We start from the raw sequence: 18465 nt of genomic DNA on the forward strand, positions 1-18465 counted from the left end.
CGCCAGCCAAAGTGGGGCTGGGCAGAGACCAGACCCGCTTTTGGAGTCAGTGTCTACAAAGTGCTCTCGGGGGAAGGGGGCAAGCGGGGAACGTCGCCCACCCGGAGCCGATCCCCCCAAGAACGCTTCACTCGGGTGGGGTTACTGCTTGGGCTCGCCCCAAGCACAGTGCACACACTTCATACATCCGCAAGCCTCCTGAAACGCCTCTCCCCTCAGGCCGACCTTTCTGTTTCCTTCAACGCCTCCCATCTGTTGTGTGCGTTCCAGTTTCCAACTCAGAGTCAGAACCATCATTTCCAAAGACTCCTGCAACAGCCCGAGGACGCATACAAGGCACGGGTTACTTTTCAGACGGAGATTTGGGGCTCAGGGTCCAGCGACTCGTCCAAGGTCACTCTCAAGAAGTATGAGGGCTATGACTTTGACCCAAGCCTTCTAACTCCCCGGGCAGCGCTCCTCCCAAGCCCCCCGCAAGCTGTCTGAGCTTCAAAGGAAAAAGTTTAAAAGTGATCCATACGTCCCAAAGCACGCACAAAGCGTTCTTCTGTAAACTGCGGCATGGGTCGCTGATAAAAGGTCCCTCTGAAGGTTTGAAGATACTCAACAAGGCTCCACAGAGGGTACTTTGGAGTTTTCCGCGAAGGCGCTCGCCCCGCAGAACCGACAAGGCCCCTAAAACCGACAATGCCCAGACGCCACCTGCAGGCAGCGCGCTAGAGAACGCGTTGGCTGTTTCTGGCACGCTGAGGCCACCGTACGGCACCAAGGGTGAAGCATGGTGGCTAGCGGAGCCCGCATCCTGACAGGTGTGCTGGCGTGGCCCTCTACCTGCCCCGCCGCGGCGGCCTGCGGCCAGGAGAAGTAGGCTGGCGACATCTGGCGGGCCGCGGGCCGAGGGAGGGGAGGCGGGGCGGGGCGGTGTCTCCCTCACGTGACCCCAACAGCGCCCAGCGCGTCGCGCTGCGCCCCAACCTCGGGGTCGGTCACAGTCTGCGCCTGCGCGGGTCCCGGCTCGCTAGCGGTCCTTCGGGACGCCGGCGGTGATGGGTGAGTGTGGGACGAGCGTGGGGAAGCACCGGGCTTTCTTCGCATGAGGTTGGAGGGAGGGGAAACGCGCTGAAGGGCCCGCTGGGGCAGGCTGCCGCCCGGGGGGCCCATCCCTGTCTTCTGCGCGCTCCGGCTGCCCTGGCCCGGCCCCTGCGGGCCCCACCCAGGCGGCGCGGGCGGAATCAGCTCTGAGCCTCCTCGGCTCCCGGCTCCCCCGCCTGCCGCGAGTGTTTGTCCGGCTGCTGGGCGACCTTTCCCGCGAAGGCGCTGTCCCTTAATTCGGGCGCGCCCTGGGCTGGGGAGGCACCTCCCTGGTGCATAGGAACCGCAGGGGCGGGGAGGAGCCGGGAGCTGCCTGCGCCCGGGGGACAGCGGGGATGGCACCGCGCAAGGGCCTCTGCGTCCCGGGAGACTGGGATTTCGGCCTCACCTCGGGACCCCTGACTGTGAAGTGTCAGAGACGGAAGAGGACTTAGTGATCTTGTCCAACTCCCTCCCCGCCTTTCACAGGTTGGGGAAATGGACGCCTGGAGAACGGTAAGTTCAGCTACATAGCCTGGCAGTGGTTGTTCTGCGACAGCATATTGCATCGCGTTGTAGGAAGCTCACTTGTACAAGGATTTTCGGGGACGATGGTGTTGGTGGTGTTAGTCTCCATCCATTATTTGGTGTTCAGTTTAGCTAGATGGAGTATGTCAGCACCTCAGCTTTCTGCAAAACCTTTGTTTTGCACCTCACAGCTCTACCTAGCTGATCTTAATTCCCACCTTCTGTTTCTCTACTTGTAATCTCTGAAACAGAAGCCCTTGAAATGTATAGTGACCTTGCCATTTTGAGCCGCCTCTGCCCGTGCTTTGAAAGGATTCCATAGGATCAAAAGGTGCTAGGACTCTTGAGGTCCCATAGTGGTTTAGAGCACAGGTTACCGTTTTGGAGCTGGAATCACCCTTAGCGCATCTCAGGGGAAAATAAGCTAGGAGTTGACTCATCTGATTTCTCGTTTGGTAAGTGAAAGCAAACTCAGATCAGTGGATTTTAAAATCAGATATTGCTTTGTCTTTATATTGGCAAGCTAATGTCATAACTAGGACTAGACCCAGGCTGATCTTGTTCTGAATGCTGACTCAGACCTGCTGACTAGTGGAAATTCACATCCTTTGAGAATTGGAGTCACCCTCTCCCCAGTTTTTGCAGAGACCTTTGTGCTAGGATCATATCTGTATCATGCTGATCCATGTAGGCTGTAAATTATAATAAGGTTTTAGACTTTACACTGTTTTCTTAGTCACAGAAGCTTGACACTCAAGCTTGAAAATCAAGTTCATTAACTGCTCCCTTATGATAAGATAGTTTTACGTAGCAAACAAGCGTAAAGTTATGGTAAATAAATTTTGCAATAAATTGCAAAGAATTATCCACATTAATGAATAAAAATATAAAGATCAGTTTAGCAAAGAAATTTAACCATGTTCACAGTATAGGTAAACATGCAAAAGTCTAAACTGTACTACCAAATAATGCTGTGCACATTATCCTTCTATTGCTAAATTAAGAACATGTTCACACCATCCTGGTGTGTAGGATTAAACTAGAGAAAAAGCTTTAAATCTGTAAAGTCCAGGAGGGTTTCATAACTTTTTTTTCCCCCATCTAGGCCTATTTTTTAAATCTGAGAATCTCAATGTACAGTAATGTTCTTAAAATAGTTTGATATGGTGGTCAATAAATGGTTAACTTCTGTTAGCTGTAGTTTTCTGCTTGTTTAATAACAGTCCCCATTCTCACACACAGTCATAAATAAACTAACCTTTATTTGCAAAATTTCAGAAAGTAATACAAGTAACATTCCAGTAAAAGCGAACATGGACAAAATTTTTATTGTTGTTCAAGTACGCAAATAACTTGGCTTGTACTGTCAAGGAGCATATGTAAACAGCTTGTAGGTGGTGACTTTAGAATTTAAAATATTTTGTGTGCTCAGTATGTGAAAAGAAAATGGTTTTGACATTCATAAATTGTCACAATATCATGTAATCATGTACATTAATCTAAATATTCTTGTTGATTTAACATTGTTTAATTCTGAAACTGAAGAAGTGCAAAGCATTACATAGGTATCAAGCATTTCTAGACTAAGTTTTAGGACTTCAAATATTGATTAATCTTAGCTTGTAAGTGTACTAATAAGAGTTTTTAACTCATACCTATCAGCTGAATCAGTAAAAAGTAAGGATGTAGTAGACTAATAATTATCAAACTCAATACCCTAACAGACTTCAGTGTCTAGAACATATCTTGAAGTTAATCATATTAAGCCCCAAAACTCCGTACATTAAGAAAGGGAGAGGAGAGAGGGAACAGATGATATTCTGGAACCTTTTTTTTCCCTTTAATCTTATTTTTACTGTGAATAACAACACTAGACTCACTGAAGATTTTGGGACACTTACTAGCAAGCATAGTTAAGACAAAATGCCAACTCTCTTAAATAGTAGTAAGAGTTTTGCTCAAAGAAAAGTACACAGCCTTAAACAGTCAAGTTATGAAACAAAGGATAAAAATAGTTGTCTCACTTAAGAATTAAAAGAAAATAAGCCAGGCACAGTGGCTCACACCTGTAATCCCAGCACTTTGGGAGGCCAAGGCAGGCTGGATCACTTGAGCTCAGGAGTTTGAGACCAGCCTGGCTAACATAGTGAAACCCTGTCTCCACTAAAAATACAGAAATTAGCCGGGTATTGTGGCATGCCTGTAATCCCAGCTACTTGGGAGGCTGAGGCAGGAGAATCGCTTGAACCCAGGAGGTGGAGGTTGCAGTGAGCCAAGATTGCGCCACTGCACTCCAGCCTGGGCAACAGAGTGAGATTCTGTCTCAAAAAAAAAAAATTTTTTTTTAAACCAGGTGAGCACGGTGGCTGATGCCTGTAGTCCCCTTTGGGAGGCCAAGGCTGGCAGATGATGTGAGCCCGAGGAGTTTGAGACCAGCCTGGGCAACGTAGAGAAACCCTGTCTCTACAAAACGTACAAAAATTAGCTGGGCTTGGTGGTGCGGGCCTGTGGTCCCAGGTACTCAGATGGCTGAAGTGGAAGGATTGCTTGAGCCCAGGAGGTCAAGGCTGCAGTAAGTGCAGTGAACTGTGAGGTAGCCACTGCACTTCAGCCCAGGCGACAGAGCAAAACTCTGTCTCAAAAAAACAAAACAAAACTGAGAAATAGTAAAATTGGTAATTCACAAGCTGCTTCTTTGCTAGGAGTGGTAAGGTTATAAATTAGATAAACTGATAACCCTGCTCAAGAAAAAAGGGAACATAAGTACACAGGTTAGAAATAATTTTTTAAAACAGCAAGTGTTGGATGGGTGCAGTGGCTTGTAAATCCCAGCACTTTGGGAGGCCAAGGCAGGAGTTCAAGACCAGCCTGGGCAACATAGCAAGGCCCCCTCTCTACTAAAAAAATGTTTTTTAAAAGTTAGCCAAGCATGGTGGCATGCGCCTGTGGTCCTAGCTACTCAGGAGACTGAGGCCCCAGGGGTCCAGGCTGCAGTGAGCCATGACTGTACCACCGTACTCCAGTCTGGGTGACAGAACAAGACCCTGTCTTTTTTTTTTTTTTCTGGATGGAGTCTTGCTGTGTCGCCCAGGCTGGAGTGCAGTGCTGGGATCTTGGTTTACTGCAACCTCTGCCTCCCGGATTCAAGCAGTTCTCCTGCCTCAGCCTCCCAGGTAGCTGGGACTACAGGTGCGTGCCACGATGCCTGGCTAAATTTTGGATTTTTCGTAGAGATGGGCTTTCACTGTGTTAGCCAGGATGGTCTCGATTTCCTGACCTCATTCGTGATTCGCCTGCCTTGGCCTCCCAAAGTGATGGGATGACAGGCGTGAGCCACCACACCTGGCCAAGATCCTGTCTTTAAAAATAAAAATAGGCTGGGAGCAGTGGCTCATGCCTGTCATCCCAACACTTTGGGAGGCCAGGGTGGGAGGAACACTTGAGCCCAGGAGTTTGAGACCACCGTGGACAACATAGTGAGACCCTGTCTCTACAAAAAAAAAAAAAAAAAAGGTTATATAAATTAAACCAGAATTTTTTTTTTTTTTAAGGAAATCCAGTTATCAAAATTGACTCAAGAAGAGAGAACCTAACAGAACAATAACAATGGAAGAAATTGGGAACATTATCACAAAGCTATCATCCTGCCAAACTCCAGGCTCAGATGATGTCACAGGTGAATGCAATTAAACTTCAAGGAACAGATCATTTTGATAAGATTTAAATTGTTCTACAGTATGATGGGGGTGGGGGGGCGGGGAATCACATATTCTTTTTACAAAGCCAGTGGAACATTGACACTGGCACTTGATGTGAAGATAGTATTAAAACTGAAAACTTTTCTGAGTGCCAAGGCTTATGCCCATAATCCCAACACTTTGGGAGGCTGAGGCAGGAGGATTGCTTGAGCCAAGGAGCTTCAGACCAGCCTGGGCAACACAGAGTGTTGTAGAGACCCTGTCTCTACAAAAAAGTGAAAAATTAGCCAGGCATGGTGGCGCACGTGTGTGGTCCCAGCTGGGAGAATTGCTTGAGTCTAGGAGCTTGAGGCTGCAGTGAGCCATGATTGTACCACTGCACTCCAGCCTGGGTGACAGAGTGAGACCCTGTCTTGTAAAAGAAGAAAAAAAAAATGACAACATGATCTGTTATGAACAGTAATATGAAATTTTAAAATATTAGTAAATGGAAGTTAGCAGTATGATAAAAGAATATTTCACCACGGCCAAGTAGCATTTATCCACATATTGCAAGAGTGAGTAATCACCAAGAAATATGCTAACATAATACACCAAATGAATAAGTCAGAAAAGACAGAAAAGAATAATAAAATAGCTTGCCCTTGTTGAGTTCCTACTGTACACTAGACTGCTGTCGTGGGCACTTTACATGTTATTAGCTCAGTTAATTGAGCTAGTCTATGAGGTAGTTAATAGCCATGTTTTATAAAGAGAATAAGCTATAGAGTGACTTGTCAAAGGTCACACAGTACATGTGTGGTGGAGCTAGGATTTAAGTAGGTAATTAGTAGGTTCTAGAGGCTGTACTCTTAAATATTACACTGGCTGTCTCCAGTGTTTTTATGATCATCTCAGGAGCTTTCTAAAAGCATTTGACCAAAGTTTAAGATAGACTCTTGAGTTATTGGTGGTGGGAAGGTGTGGAGGTGATTGAACTTCAGTACAACAATAATAAATGTATATTTCCTTCCCATGTTTGAAAATTCTCTCAGTTTGACTTATCAGTTGACTAGAAAAATGAAATTCATTTTTATTTTATTTATTTATTTATTTATTTTTGAGACAGAGTCTTGCTGTATCGCCCAGGCTGGAGTGCAGTGGTACAATCTTGGCTCACTGCAACCTTGCTTCCTGGGTTCCGGCAATTCTCCTGCCTCAGCCTCCCAAGTAGCTGAGATTACAGGTGCATGCCACCATGCCCGGCTAATTTTTTTTTTTTTTTGAGATGGAGTTTCACTCTTGTTGCCCAGGCTGGAGTGCAATGGCGTAATCTCAACTCACTGCAACCTCCGCCTCCCAGGTTCAAGCAATTCTCCTGCCTCAGCCTCCCGAATAGCTAGGATTACAGGCATGCGCCACCACGCCTGGCTAATTTTGTATTTTTAGTAGAGACAGGATTTCTCCATGTTGGTCAGGCTGGTCTTGAACTCCTGACCTCAGGTGATCCACGCGTCTCAGCCTCCCAAAGTGCTGGGATTACAGGCGTGAGCCACCGCACCCGGCCACCCCCGGCTAATTTTTGTATTTTTAGTACAGATAGGGTTTTGCCATGTTGGCCAGGTTGGTCTTGAACTTCTGACCTCAAGTGATCTGCCTGCTTCGGCCTCCCAGAGTGCTGGGATTACAGGTGTAAACTACTGCTCCTGGCCTGGAATCCATTTTTAATGGGAAGCACAATTTCATAGTTAATAGTTGGGGGCAGGAGCTTAAGTTATAATTGCAGCTCTACTAATTCTTAGAATGAATATAGATTGAAGTCTTGGGGTTTTTGGCATGATTTGTGAGATGAAATTATGTGATAGCAGAAGGAAGGCCTCCTTCACTTCATGTTTACAGTAGAGTCCTACAGATGGGCAGGGGTAGATGATAAACAGGGAAGAGGGATACTTGAGTGGAATAAATCTTATATGACTCAGCTGATCAGTGAACATTTTTGTGTCTTGATGATTTGTTTCCCTGTGTAAACTTGAAAACTGCTAGGACCTGGATTATGAACACTCAGATGACAAGAACTTCCTGTTTAAAACCAAAAGCCAACTTAATGATAATCCCTAGGAGAGTTCCCACAGGTGTCAAGAAAAATATAAGAACTATAATTATATATATATGTAATTATATATAGGGATTATAATTATAATTTATTATAATCCTTTATTATAATTTAATTTTGTTCAGGAAGTATTTATCAGTTCAATAAGAAAAAAGAATTACACATATTATAAAAGAGAAGGCAAAATTTTTTGCAAGTGATCTTTTACATGGTGGAAACTAAAACGTTCACCAAAAAACTGAGACATAGTAAGAATTCAGTAAGTTAGCTGGTTCTAACCTTAATACCCAAGAATTGTTAGTTGTTTTCTTATGCAAACGAAAACTAGTTAGAAAACTGATGGAAGTAAATAGCCTATGAATAGTAATAATCAGGCAGGGCAAAGTGGCTCATGTCTGTAATCTCAGCACTTTGGGAGGCTGAGGCAGGAGGATCACTTGAGCCCAGAAGTTGAAGACCAGCCTGGGCAACATAGTGAAACCCCATCTCAAAAAGAAAAAAAATTTAAAAATTTAAAATATAATAGTAACCAAAAAGGTAAAATACATAGATGTAAGAAATAATATCTGTGTGAAGAAAATTTTAATGCTTTAAGGTTTGCAAAAAGTTATAAGTAAATAGGAAGATACCAAGTTCTTGTAAAGTTAAGATTCAATTTTGAAAAGATGATCAGTATTTAAAATTAAGATAGACTTGTCATGTCCTGTCTGTCATTCCCTCTGGACAGCTAGTGAATGACCTCCTGCTGTACAGGGCCTTGATACCTTCTATGATTGCACTTATCTCCCTATAGTCTAATTATTTGCACGTCTTATCTCCCCTGACGTAGGTACCTGACATACATATGCTCTTTAATTTTCACTCTTGCCACCTAAATACCACTAAAAATTCAAAGTTAATACTGTTCTGAACCTTAAATATTTATTTAATGAGACAGAGCTTCGCACTTGTCACCCAGGCTGGAGTGCAGTGGTGCAATCTCGGCTCACTGCAACCTCCGCCTCCTGGGTTCAAGTGATTCTCCTGCCTCAGCCTTCAGAGTAGCTGGGACAACAGGTGCACACCACCACGCCTGGCTAATTTTTGTATTTTTAGTGGAGATGGAGTTTCGCCATGTTGGCCAGACTGGTCTCGAACTCCTGACTTCAAGTGATCCACCCACCTCGGCCTCCCAAAGTACTGGGATTACCGGCGTGAGCCACTGTGCCTGGCCACCCAGCCTATTTTAAATATATATGCCGCATTCTGTGGATACATCTTCCACCATAAAACACCAACAGGATTTTGGGGAAGAGTACACCGAAGTTTACCTGAGAGAAGTGAGAGGGCCAGAAAAACTAATAATTATCTTTGGAGGGGGAGGCCCTACTAGATGATGACCTATATTTTGATGCTGCAATAGGTTAAAACAGGTTAGTACTAGAGAAGAAATACCAGGCTCTTTGTGGAAAAGAGTGGAGTGCAGAAATAAACGCAAATGCCCGTGGGTATTTAGATTATGCTGCAACTGATGGAAACAAAGTTCAGTCATCAGTGATGTTGGCAGTCTGTTATCTTTGCCTCACTTCTTACACTGATATTCCAGAGATATTACAGTATACGTGATAATTCACCATAAAAATTATGGAAGGGCCTGTAATCAGAGCACTTTGGGAAGCCAAGGCAGGCAGGTCACTTGAGGCCAGGAGTTTGAGACCAGCCTGGCCAATGTGGCAAAACCTTGTCTTTACTAAAAATATAAAAATTAGCAGGGCATGGCAGCACACACCTATCATCCCAGCTACTTGGGAGGCTGAGGCAGGAGAATCACTTGAACCAGGAAGGCAGAGGTTGCAGTGAGCCGAGATCATGCCTCTGCACTCTATCCTAGATGATAGAGTGAGACTCTCTCAAAAAAAAAAAAAAAAAAGTTGTGGAAGGAAGCCTGGATTACTTGTTTATAATTTTGGAGTAATGAAGACCTTCTTAGGAGAACATGAAATCTAGAAGTTGAGATATATTTAATATTCAAATTAAGAACTTCAGTGTATAAAAATGATATAGACATGGAAAAATTATTTGCCACAATTTGACTAAAATAGATTCATTTGCTTCATATCCAAAAGATACTTTACAAATCAGTAAGACAACGAAAGTGCCAGCAGAAAAATGGGCAACATATATGAAAATGTATAGTAAAGAAGTGGTCAATAGAAGTGAAAGATGGGGAATCATATTCAAAAATTTTAAATGGCAGGCAAGGTGGCTCACTCCTTACAATCCCAGCACTTTGGGAAGCTGAGGCATTAGGATCGCTTGAGGCTAGGGGTTGGAGACCAGCCTGGCTAACATAACAAGACCCCTTCTCTACAAAAAAAAAAAGCCGAATGTGATGGTGGGTGCCTGTAGTTCCAGCTACTCAGGAGGCTGAGGCAGGAGGGTCATTTGAACCTAGGAGTTCGAGGTTACAGTAAACCATGATTGTGCCACTGCATCGTAGCCTGGGCAACAGAATGAGACCTTGTCTCAAAAAAAAAAGTTTTTAATGGCAAAACAATTCACATGGTATAGGTACAAGGTTGCCCATTGCTGCATTGTTTAAAGGCGAAATAGAAAAAAACAATACCGAAAGGAATAGTTCTACTATAAGGACACATGCACAGCCATGTTCACTGCAGCACTATTCGCAGTAGCAAAGACATGGAATCAACCTAAATGCCCATCAGTAGTACACGGGATAAAGAAGATGTGGTACACATACACCATGGAATACTATGCAGGCATAAAAAGAACAAGATTGTGCCCTTTGCTGGAACATGGATGGAGCTGGAAGCCATTATTCTTAGCATACTAACTCAGGAACAGAAAACCAAATACCACATGTTCTCACTTACAAGTGGAAGCTAAATGATGTGAACTCATGGACACATAGAGGGGAACAACACTCACTGGGGCCTATAGGAGAGTGGAGGGTGGGAGGAGGGAGAGGATCAGGAAAAATAACTAATGGGTACTAGGCTTAATACCTGGGTGGCGAAATAATCTGTACAACAAACCCCATGGCACAAGTTTACATAACAAACCTGCACATGTACCTCTGAACTTAACATTTTTTTTAAAAGGCCAGGCCAGTGGCTCATGCCTGTAATCCCTGCACTTTGGGAGGCCAAGGCGGACGGATCGCTTGAGCCCAGGAGTTCAAGACCAGCCTGGCCAACAAGTTGATACCCCGTCTCTACTAAAAATAGAAAAATTAGCCAGGCATGGTGGCGGGCACCTGTAATCCCAGCTACTCGGGAGGCTGAGGCAGGAGAATCAGTTGAACCCAGGAGGTGGAGGTTGCAGTGAGCCGAGATCGCACCACTGCATTCCAGCCTGGGCAACAAAGCAAGACTCTGCCTCAAAAAAAAAAAAAAAAAAAAAGTTAAAAAAAAAAGGTGAGTGGGGGCAGGTTTAATTAGACCTTTCCTCTAGACACTCTCTGGAAGGTCTTGGAATTAAAAACGTGTATCTTTTGTATACCCACTCACACACTTGGCAAGCTGAATTGTCCACAGACTTTTCCAAACCTTAATAATACAAAACCATAAAAAACAGCAACCATAAATAGGAGGTAGAATAAATTGTATACAGTGCAGTCATTTCATAGAGTACTGTGCAACCATTCTAAACACTGAGGTATCTCTGTGCTAATACTAGATTCCAAAATGCATTGTTACATACCTCACTTTTTAAACTTAGTGGTGTGTGTGTGTTTCTTTTTAAAATGACGAGTAGGTTGAAGAGGGCAGGGGATAGGGGTGGGTGAGCGTGAACAGAGTCAGGCTGATTGCTGCAGGGTCCCTTGCATTAGTTCAGGTGAGAAGAGACCCAAGTAGGCCAGTGAGCCTGGAGGAGAGGCTCTCTGTGTGTTTAATTGGTTTCCAGCTTTTTTTCTCTATTCATGTAGGTTATACACATTTCTTCTGTGAATTTTTATTTAAATGATTTTTTGTTGTTACTGGATCTACAAACAGCCCAACTCCAAGGAATCTGGCATCTCTCAGTGGAGCATACAGGTGACTTCATAATCTAACCGCATTAGTAACTGCCAAAATTGGAAGTAATTTCTCTCTGTTTAAAAGGCAGTGAAACAAATTTTCAGAGCAGGTTTCTTCAACTGAACAAAATATTTTGGACCTTAGAGGTGGTATGGCTCTCCTGATCAGGGAGGGACAGTGAAAGGTTTGAGCTATGACACTGCCCAGCTCTCTGGATACAACCAAGTGACTTTCTTTGAGTGGGGAGAAGTTTCCTGACTCCTTGTATTACCTTCCTTAGGGTAGACTTTGGGCCTGCAGTGAGATTAGTCCTAACTTGCTCTTAGGTAAGAAGAGTTCATCTTTTCTAATAGGAACATGACAGCAAAGCAGCTCAAACTCCAAAGAGGCGTTAGGCCATAGATTGTACAGATGTCTACATTTTCTTAATAATAGTCTATATTCTTAGAAAAGGATATACAGATCTTAGTGTAACATACTTAAGTAAAATAGTTTCTTTCATTTGCTTCACAAGAGAAAGCAAAAAAATTTGGCCGGGCACAGTGGCTTACACCTGTAATCCCAGCACCTTGAGAGGCTGAGGCAGTTGGATCACTTCAGCCCAGAGGCTCAAGACCAGCCTGGGCAACATGGTGAAACCTCATCTCTACAAAAAAATACAAAAATTGGGCCAGGCGCTGTGGCCCACACCTGTAATCCTAGCACTTTGGGAGGCCAAGGTGGGTGGATCACCTGAGGTCAGGAGTTCAAGACCAGCCTGACCAACACAGCAAAAATCTGTCTCTACTAAAAATACAAAAACCAGCTGGGCATGGTGGTGCGCACTTGTAATCCCAGCTACTTGGGAGGCTAAGGCAGTAAAATCGCTTGAACCCAGGAGGCAGAGGTTGCAGTGAGCTGAGATCGTGCTACTACACTGCAGCCTGGGCAACAGAGTGAGACTCCATCTAAAAGAAAAAAAAAAAAAATTAACCAGGTGTGGTGGCATGTGCCTGTAGTCCCAGGTACTCAGAGGGCTGAGGTGGGAGAATTGCTTGACCCCAGGAGGTTGAGGCTGCAGGTGAGCCAAGATTGCACTACTGCATTCCAGCCTGGGTAACAGTGAGACACTGTCTCAAAAAAAAAAAAAGATAAAAATATACATATATAATGTAGTATTGTATATATTGTATATATATAATGTAGTATTGTATATATTATATATATATAATGTAGTATTGTTCAGAGGGTCTTGGGATTTTCCTGAGGGTCCTAACCTGCTTCTCTGTCCTCATCAGCTACCCATCCTTCTCCACCTACGTTGTACCCCTGCAGGGCATACACAAGTAACCTCCAAGAACGCGATGCCACTGCTCGTTTAGCCCAACACCTGTGCCTTAGTCTCTGCTGCTCCATTGGCTAAAATGTGCTTCACCCTTATGTGCATAGTGACAGTTATTCAGCTTTCAGAGCCGAGCCCACGGGTCATGTCCTGCCTGTCATTCTCTCCAGACAGCTGATTAATGACCTCCTACTGTATGGGGCCTTGATACCTTCCATGATTTCATTTATCTCCCTGTTGTCTAATTATTTGCCTGTCTTATCTCCCCTGACATAGGTACCTGACATACGTATGCTGTTTAATTTTTACTTTGCGTCTAAATACCATTAAAAATTCAAAATTAATCCTACACTGAACCTTAAACACTTCTTTATTTTTAATAACTAAATGTCTCATCCTGTGGATACATCTTCACTTACACATTGTGTCTTTTACTATTGAGCATTTGTATTCATTATTTGCTGTTAAAAGCCTGGCTGTGACTATCTTATGGCTGAATCCTTGTTTTTTTTTTTTTTTTAAAGTGGTTGTGTATATATATATATATATATATATATATATATATATATACATTTTTTTTTTTAATTGATCATTCTTGGGTGTTTCTCGCAGAGGGGGATTTGGCAGTGTCATAGGACAATAGTGGAGGGAAGGTCAGCAGACAAACAAGTGAACAAAGGTCTCTGGTTTTCCTAGGCAGAGGACCCTGGGGCCTTCTGCAGTGTTTGTGTCCCTGGGTACTTGAGATTAGGGAGTGGTGATGACTCTTAACGAGCATGCTGCCTTCAAGCATCTGTTTAACAAAGCACGTCTTGCCCCGCCCTTAATCCATTTAACCCTGAGTGGACACAGCACATGTTTCAGAGAGCACCGGGTTGGGGGTAAGGTCATAGATCAACAGCATCCCAAGGCAGAAGAATTTTTCTTAGTACAGAACAAAATGGAGTCTCCTATGTCTACTTCTTTCTACACAGACACAGCAACAATATGATTTCTCTATCTTTTCCCCACATTTCCCTCTTTTCTATTCGACAAAACCGCCATCGTCATCATGGCCCGTTCTCAATGAGCTGTTGGGTACACCTCCCAGATGGGGTGGCGGCCGGGCAGAGGGGCTCCTCACTTCCCAGAAGGGGCGGCCGGGCAGAGGCGCCCCCCACCTCCCAGACGGGGCGGCGGCCTGGCAGAGGCGCCCCCCACCTCCCGGACGGGGCGGCTGGCCAGGCGGGGGCCGCCCCCCACCTCCCTCCCGGATGGGGCGGCTGGCCGGGCGGGGGCTGCCCCCCACCTCCCTCCCGGATGGGGCGGCTGGCCGGGCGGGGGCTGCCCCCCACCTCACTCCCGGACGGGGCAGCTGGCCAGGCGATGGCTGAATCTTTGTGTACATGTTGTGTGAATTATTTTCTTAATCTATAGTCTTAGAAGGAAAATTATGGCTGTGTGTGTGTTCCATGTTCATTACACGTCGGTGGCTCTGGCAGATATACGCCCCTTAGGAACTAATGCTTTCTGATTCTTTCTGTGCCTCAGCTCTACGCTTTCTACTTTGAGAGTGATCATGGTTCTCTTTAACATCTTTTGTCCTGAGTGTTGAGCAGTTCACCACAGCATGTATGTAGTATGAGGAGGGAAAAAAAACATAAGGAACTTGGCAATTTTTTGTTCCAAGTGAAAGACCTAGACGGTTTTTTGTTGTTTTTATTATTTCCCTTTGAAACTCTTAAATATGGTTTGGATTGTTTCCACCTCTTGGCTGTTGTGAATAGTACTTCTGTGAACGTGGGTGTACAAGGTCTTTGAGACTGCGCTTTCAGTTGTTTTGGTTATGTCCCCAGAAGTAGGATTGTTGGATCGTATGTTCTTTTTTTTTTTTAAAGCAGGGTATTACTCTGTCACCCAGGCTGGAACGCAGTGAGATGAACACAGCTCACTGCAGCCTGAACTTCCTGGGCTCAAGAGGTCCTTCTGCCTCCACCTTCCCAGTAGCTGGTGTACGCCATCATGCCCAACAAATTTATTTTGATTTTTGTAGAGGCAGAGTCTCACTATGTTGCCCAGGCTGGGCACAAATTTGTGGCCTCATGCAATCCTCCCACCTTGGTCTTCCAAAGTGCTGGGATGACAAGTGTGAGCCACTGCACCTGACTACTATTTTTCATTTTTAAATTATTGTTATTATTTTTAGAAACAAGAGTCTTGCTCTGTTGCCCAGGCTGGAGTGCAGTGGTGCAATCATGGCTCACTGCACCCTTGACCTCCCTGGCTCAATTGATCCTCCCACCTCAGCATCCCACATAGCTGGGGCTACAGGCATGTGCTACCATGCCCAGCTAATTTTTAACTTTTTCGTAGGCATGGGATCTCTCTATGTTGCCCACACTGGTCTCAAACTCGTGATTCAAGCAATCCTCCTGCCCCAGCCTCCCAAAGTGCTGGGATTACAGGCATAAGCCACCATGCCTGGCCAGTCTCTTACTGTTAAGGAATTAAAATCCAATTAAAAAATATTTAGCCTCATATACACACACACATACACGTATGTGTGTATATATTTATATATATTTCTAATATATAGAAGTTTCTATATATTTCTATTATATCTAAGATATAATACAGTTGTCATGTTATCCCCCAAATAAAGGTGATTTCCAAGACCAGAACTGGAAGGTGGGAATTGTTCTGTATGACCCAGCTATTTGGATCTGGATTTTTTCAGGGAGAAGGAATCAGATTTAGATTACTGGCAAGGAAAGATCATGCGTTTTACAGAAGGAGGTGTATTATAGGGGTGGAACTTTGGCTTAGTTCCAATCATTTTCGGCAGTATCTAGTATAGCCACCTCTTATCCCAGGGCAGCCTCACAAAGTCATTGCCATCTGTGATACGGTAGCAGGGATATGAGCCCTGGAATCACTCAGACTTCATTTTAGAATGCTGACCCCGCCAGTTACTAGCTGTGCCCTGAACAGAACAAAAGAGAATACTGGTTTTATTCATTTGTAAAACTGGAAAAATAATTGTGGAGTTGTTTTGAGAATTCATACATGAAAATAGAGTGCATGGTACATACCTGTAGGCCTTCCTTGCCCCCATCATCCCACACCTCCACCTTCCAAGGTGCATGTTCAGTGTCCCTTACCTGTGTTCCCACAATGGTTGGTTATCATAGAAGGTGTCACATTGGTGTAATTGTTCACCTTGGCACATTCTATTAGTTTGTGAGTTCCTTATCTTTGAATCTCTAGCAACTTAGCAGAGGACCTAGTTCATAGTAGGTACCAAAGAAGTATAAATATTAATAGAATGAATGCATGTCTTGCTATTTTATTTCTCATGGGAGGAATGTGGGCCTATTTCAGCAGGACAATAGATAGATGCCGTATATAGTGTAGTCAGTAATTACGAACTAGTCTAGTGGCTCTGAAAGTTTTTGGTGTTAGGACTCCTTTACAGTCCTAAAAATGATTGTGGGCCCCAAACACCCTTTGTTTATGTGGACTGATATTCAGGGTCTTTAGGAATTTAAAATTAAAATATGAATTTTAAGGTAATGATAAACACATTACATGTTAACACATTTTCATGAAAAATAACATTCATGCCTCCCATTTTTTTCTAATGATTTTACAGTCATTAGAAAATATTTTACAGTTTTCTAAGCCTTTTGCATGTCTGACTTAAGATGGAGTTTCCTGTTTGCTGCATTCAGTTGTTGTGATAAGTCATTTTGATTAAAGTATATGCAAAAAGTCAAGCCTCACATAGATATGTAGTTTGAAAAAGGAAAATCTCCTGGACTCCCAAAAGGATCTCAGGGACTTCCAGGAGTCGTCTGAAAATGCTTTAAGAATCACTGATCTAGTCTGAAAAGGAAAGTGTGGTGTCCAGATATTAGAGGTTGGATTAGGGAGAAAGCCCATGTGTTTAGCTCTCTATAAAACAGGTTTACCCGTTGTCATTTATTATTTGTAGGTTAAAAAAAGTCCTTCATGAAAAAGAAAGATCTTAAGCAACATGATGGATTCAGAAGCTCATGAAAAGAGGCCACCAATACTAACATCTTCAAAACAAGATATATCACCTCATATTACAAATGTTGGTGAGATGAAGCATTACTTGTGTGGCTGCTGTGCAGCCTTCAACAATGTCGCAATCACATTTCCCATTCAGAAGGTCCTCTTTCGACAACAGCTGTATGGCATCAAAACCCGGGATGCAATACTTCAGTTGAGAAGGGATGGATTTCGAAATTTGTATCGTGGAATCCTTCCCCCATTGATGCAGAAGACAACTACGCTTGCACTTATGTTTGGTCTGTATGAGGATTTATCCTGCCTTCTCCACAAGCATGTCAGTGCTCCAGAGTTTGCAACCAGTGGCGTGGCGGCAGTGCTTGCAGGGACAACAGAAGCAATTTTCACTCCACTGGAAAGAGTTCAGACATTGCTTCAAGACCACAAGCATCATGACAAATTTACCAACACTTACCAGGCTTTCAAGGCACTGAAATGTCATGGAATTGGAGAGTATTATCGAGGCTTGGTGCCCATTCTTTTCCGGAATGGACTCAGCAATGTCTTGTTTTTCGGCCTTCGAGGTCCCATTAAGGAGCATCTGCCTACCGCAACGACTCACAGTGCTCATCTGGTCAATGATTTTATCTGTGGAGGTCTATTGGGTGCCATGTTGGGATTCTTGTTTTTTCCAATTAATGTTGTAAAAACTCGCATACAGTCTCAGATTGGTGGGGAATTTCAGTCTTTCCCCAAGGTTTTCCAAAAAATCTGGCTGGAACGGGACAGAAAACTGATAAATCTTTTCAGAGGTGCCCATCTGAATTACCATCGGTCCCTTATCTCTTGGGGCATAATCAATGCAACTTATGAGTTCTTGTTAAAGGTTATATGAAAAAACCATCAGTTAAGTGCCATTTATCAACTGAATAGACCTTCTAAGAAGAATGCAGTTTGGCCTCTTTTTTTTTTTTTTTTTTAAAGGAAATCCCAATCTTCTTCTTATGGAAAGCCATCAACTGGGTGTGGGGAGTAGGTCAGAGGGTTAGTGAAAGTCCAGGGGATTTCTCCTCCAAGTCCTACCACACAAAGGAAAGTCTCAAGCCTCTATTCACCCCTTCTCAATCCCCACGAAATAGGGGGTTGTTCAATATTGTCTTCAATGATAAAAACTTTGTGGTTAAAAGTTTCTCCTTAGGACTAGTGACAAAGTTAGGCTTATACTTTTTTTTGAGACAGAGTCTTGCTCTGTTGCCCAGGCTGGAGTGCAGTGGCACGATCTTGGCTCACTGCAACCTCCGCCTCCCGGGTTCAAGCAATTCTCCTGCCTCAGCCTCCTAAGTAGCTGGGATTACAGGCTCCCGCCACCACGCCCAGCTAATTGTTTTGTATTTTTAGTAGAGACGGGGTTTCACCATGTTGGTCAGGCTGGTTTTGAACCCCTGACCTCGTGATCCACCCGCCTCGGCCTCCCAAAGTGCTGGGATTATAGGCGTGAGCCACTGCGCCCGGCCACACCCGGCTAATTTTTTTTTTTTTTGTATTTTTAGTAGAGATGGGGTTTCATTGTGTTAGCCAGGATGGTCTCGATCTCCTGACCTCGTGATCCACCTGCCTCGGCCTCCCAAAGTGCTGGGATTACAGGTGTGAGCCACCGTGCCCAGCCAGGCTTATACTTTTAATGAAGACCATAAACCAAGCCAGAAGGGCTTAAGGAAGCAA

General features: G+C 44.1%; 1 protein-coding gene across 2 annotated transcripts; it reads left to right on the forward strand.

Moving 5' to 3' along the window:
* Positions 1-754: 754 nt before the first annotated feature.
* SLC25A51 (solute carrier family 25 member 51) lies at positions 755-17695 on the forward strand. 2 transcript variants are annotated; one of them, XM_063696232.1, is made up of 4 exons: positions 941-1050; positions 1561-1587; positions 5151-5275; positions 16703-17695. In XM_063696232.1, the coding sequence occupies exon 4, from the start codon at positions 16745-16747 to the stop codon at positions 17636-17638; it is 894 nt and encodes a 297-aa protein (XP_063552302.1). In that variant the 5' UTR covers positions 941-1050; positions 1561-1587; positions 5151-5275; positions 16703-16744; the 3' UTR covers positions 17639-17695. The 2 variants fall into 2 exon arrangements, with proteins under 2 accessions (XP_030870782.1, XP_063552302.1); XM_031014922.3 differs by lacking the exon at positions 1561-1587 and having other exon boundaries at positions 755-1050.
* Positions 17696-18465: the final 770 nt, after the last annotated feature.

The sequence above is a fragment of the Gorilla gorilla genome, chromosome 13, assembly GCF_029281585.2.
Source record: "Gorilla gorilla gorilla isolate KB3781 chromosome 13, NHGRI_mGorGor1-v2.1_pri, whole genome shotgun sequence".
Lineage (NCBI taxonomy): Eukaryota > Metazoa > Chordata > Mammalia > Primates > Hominidae > Gorilla > Gorilla gorilla.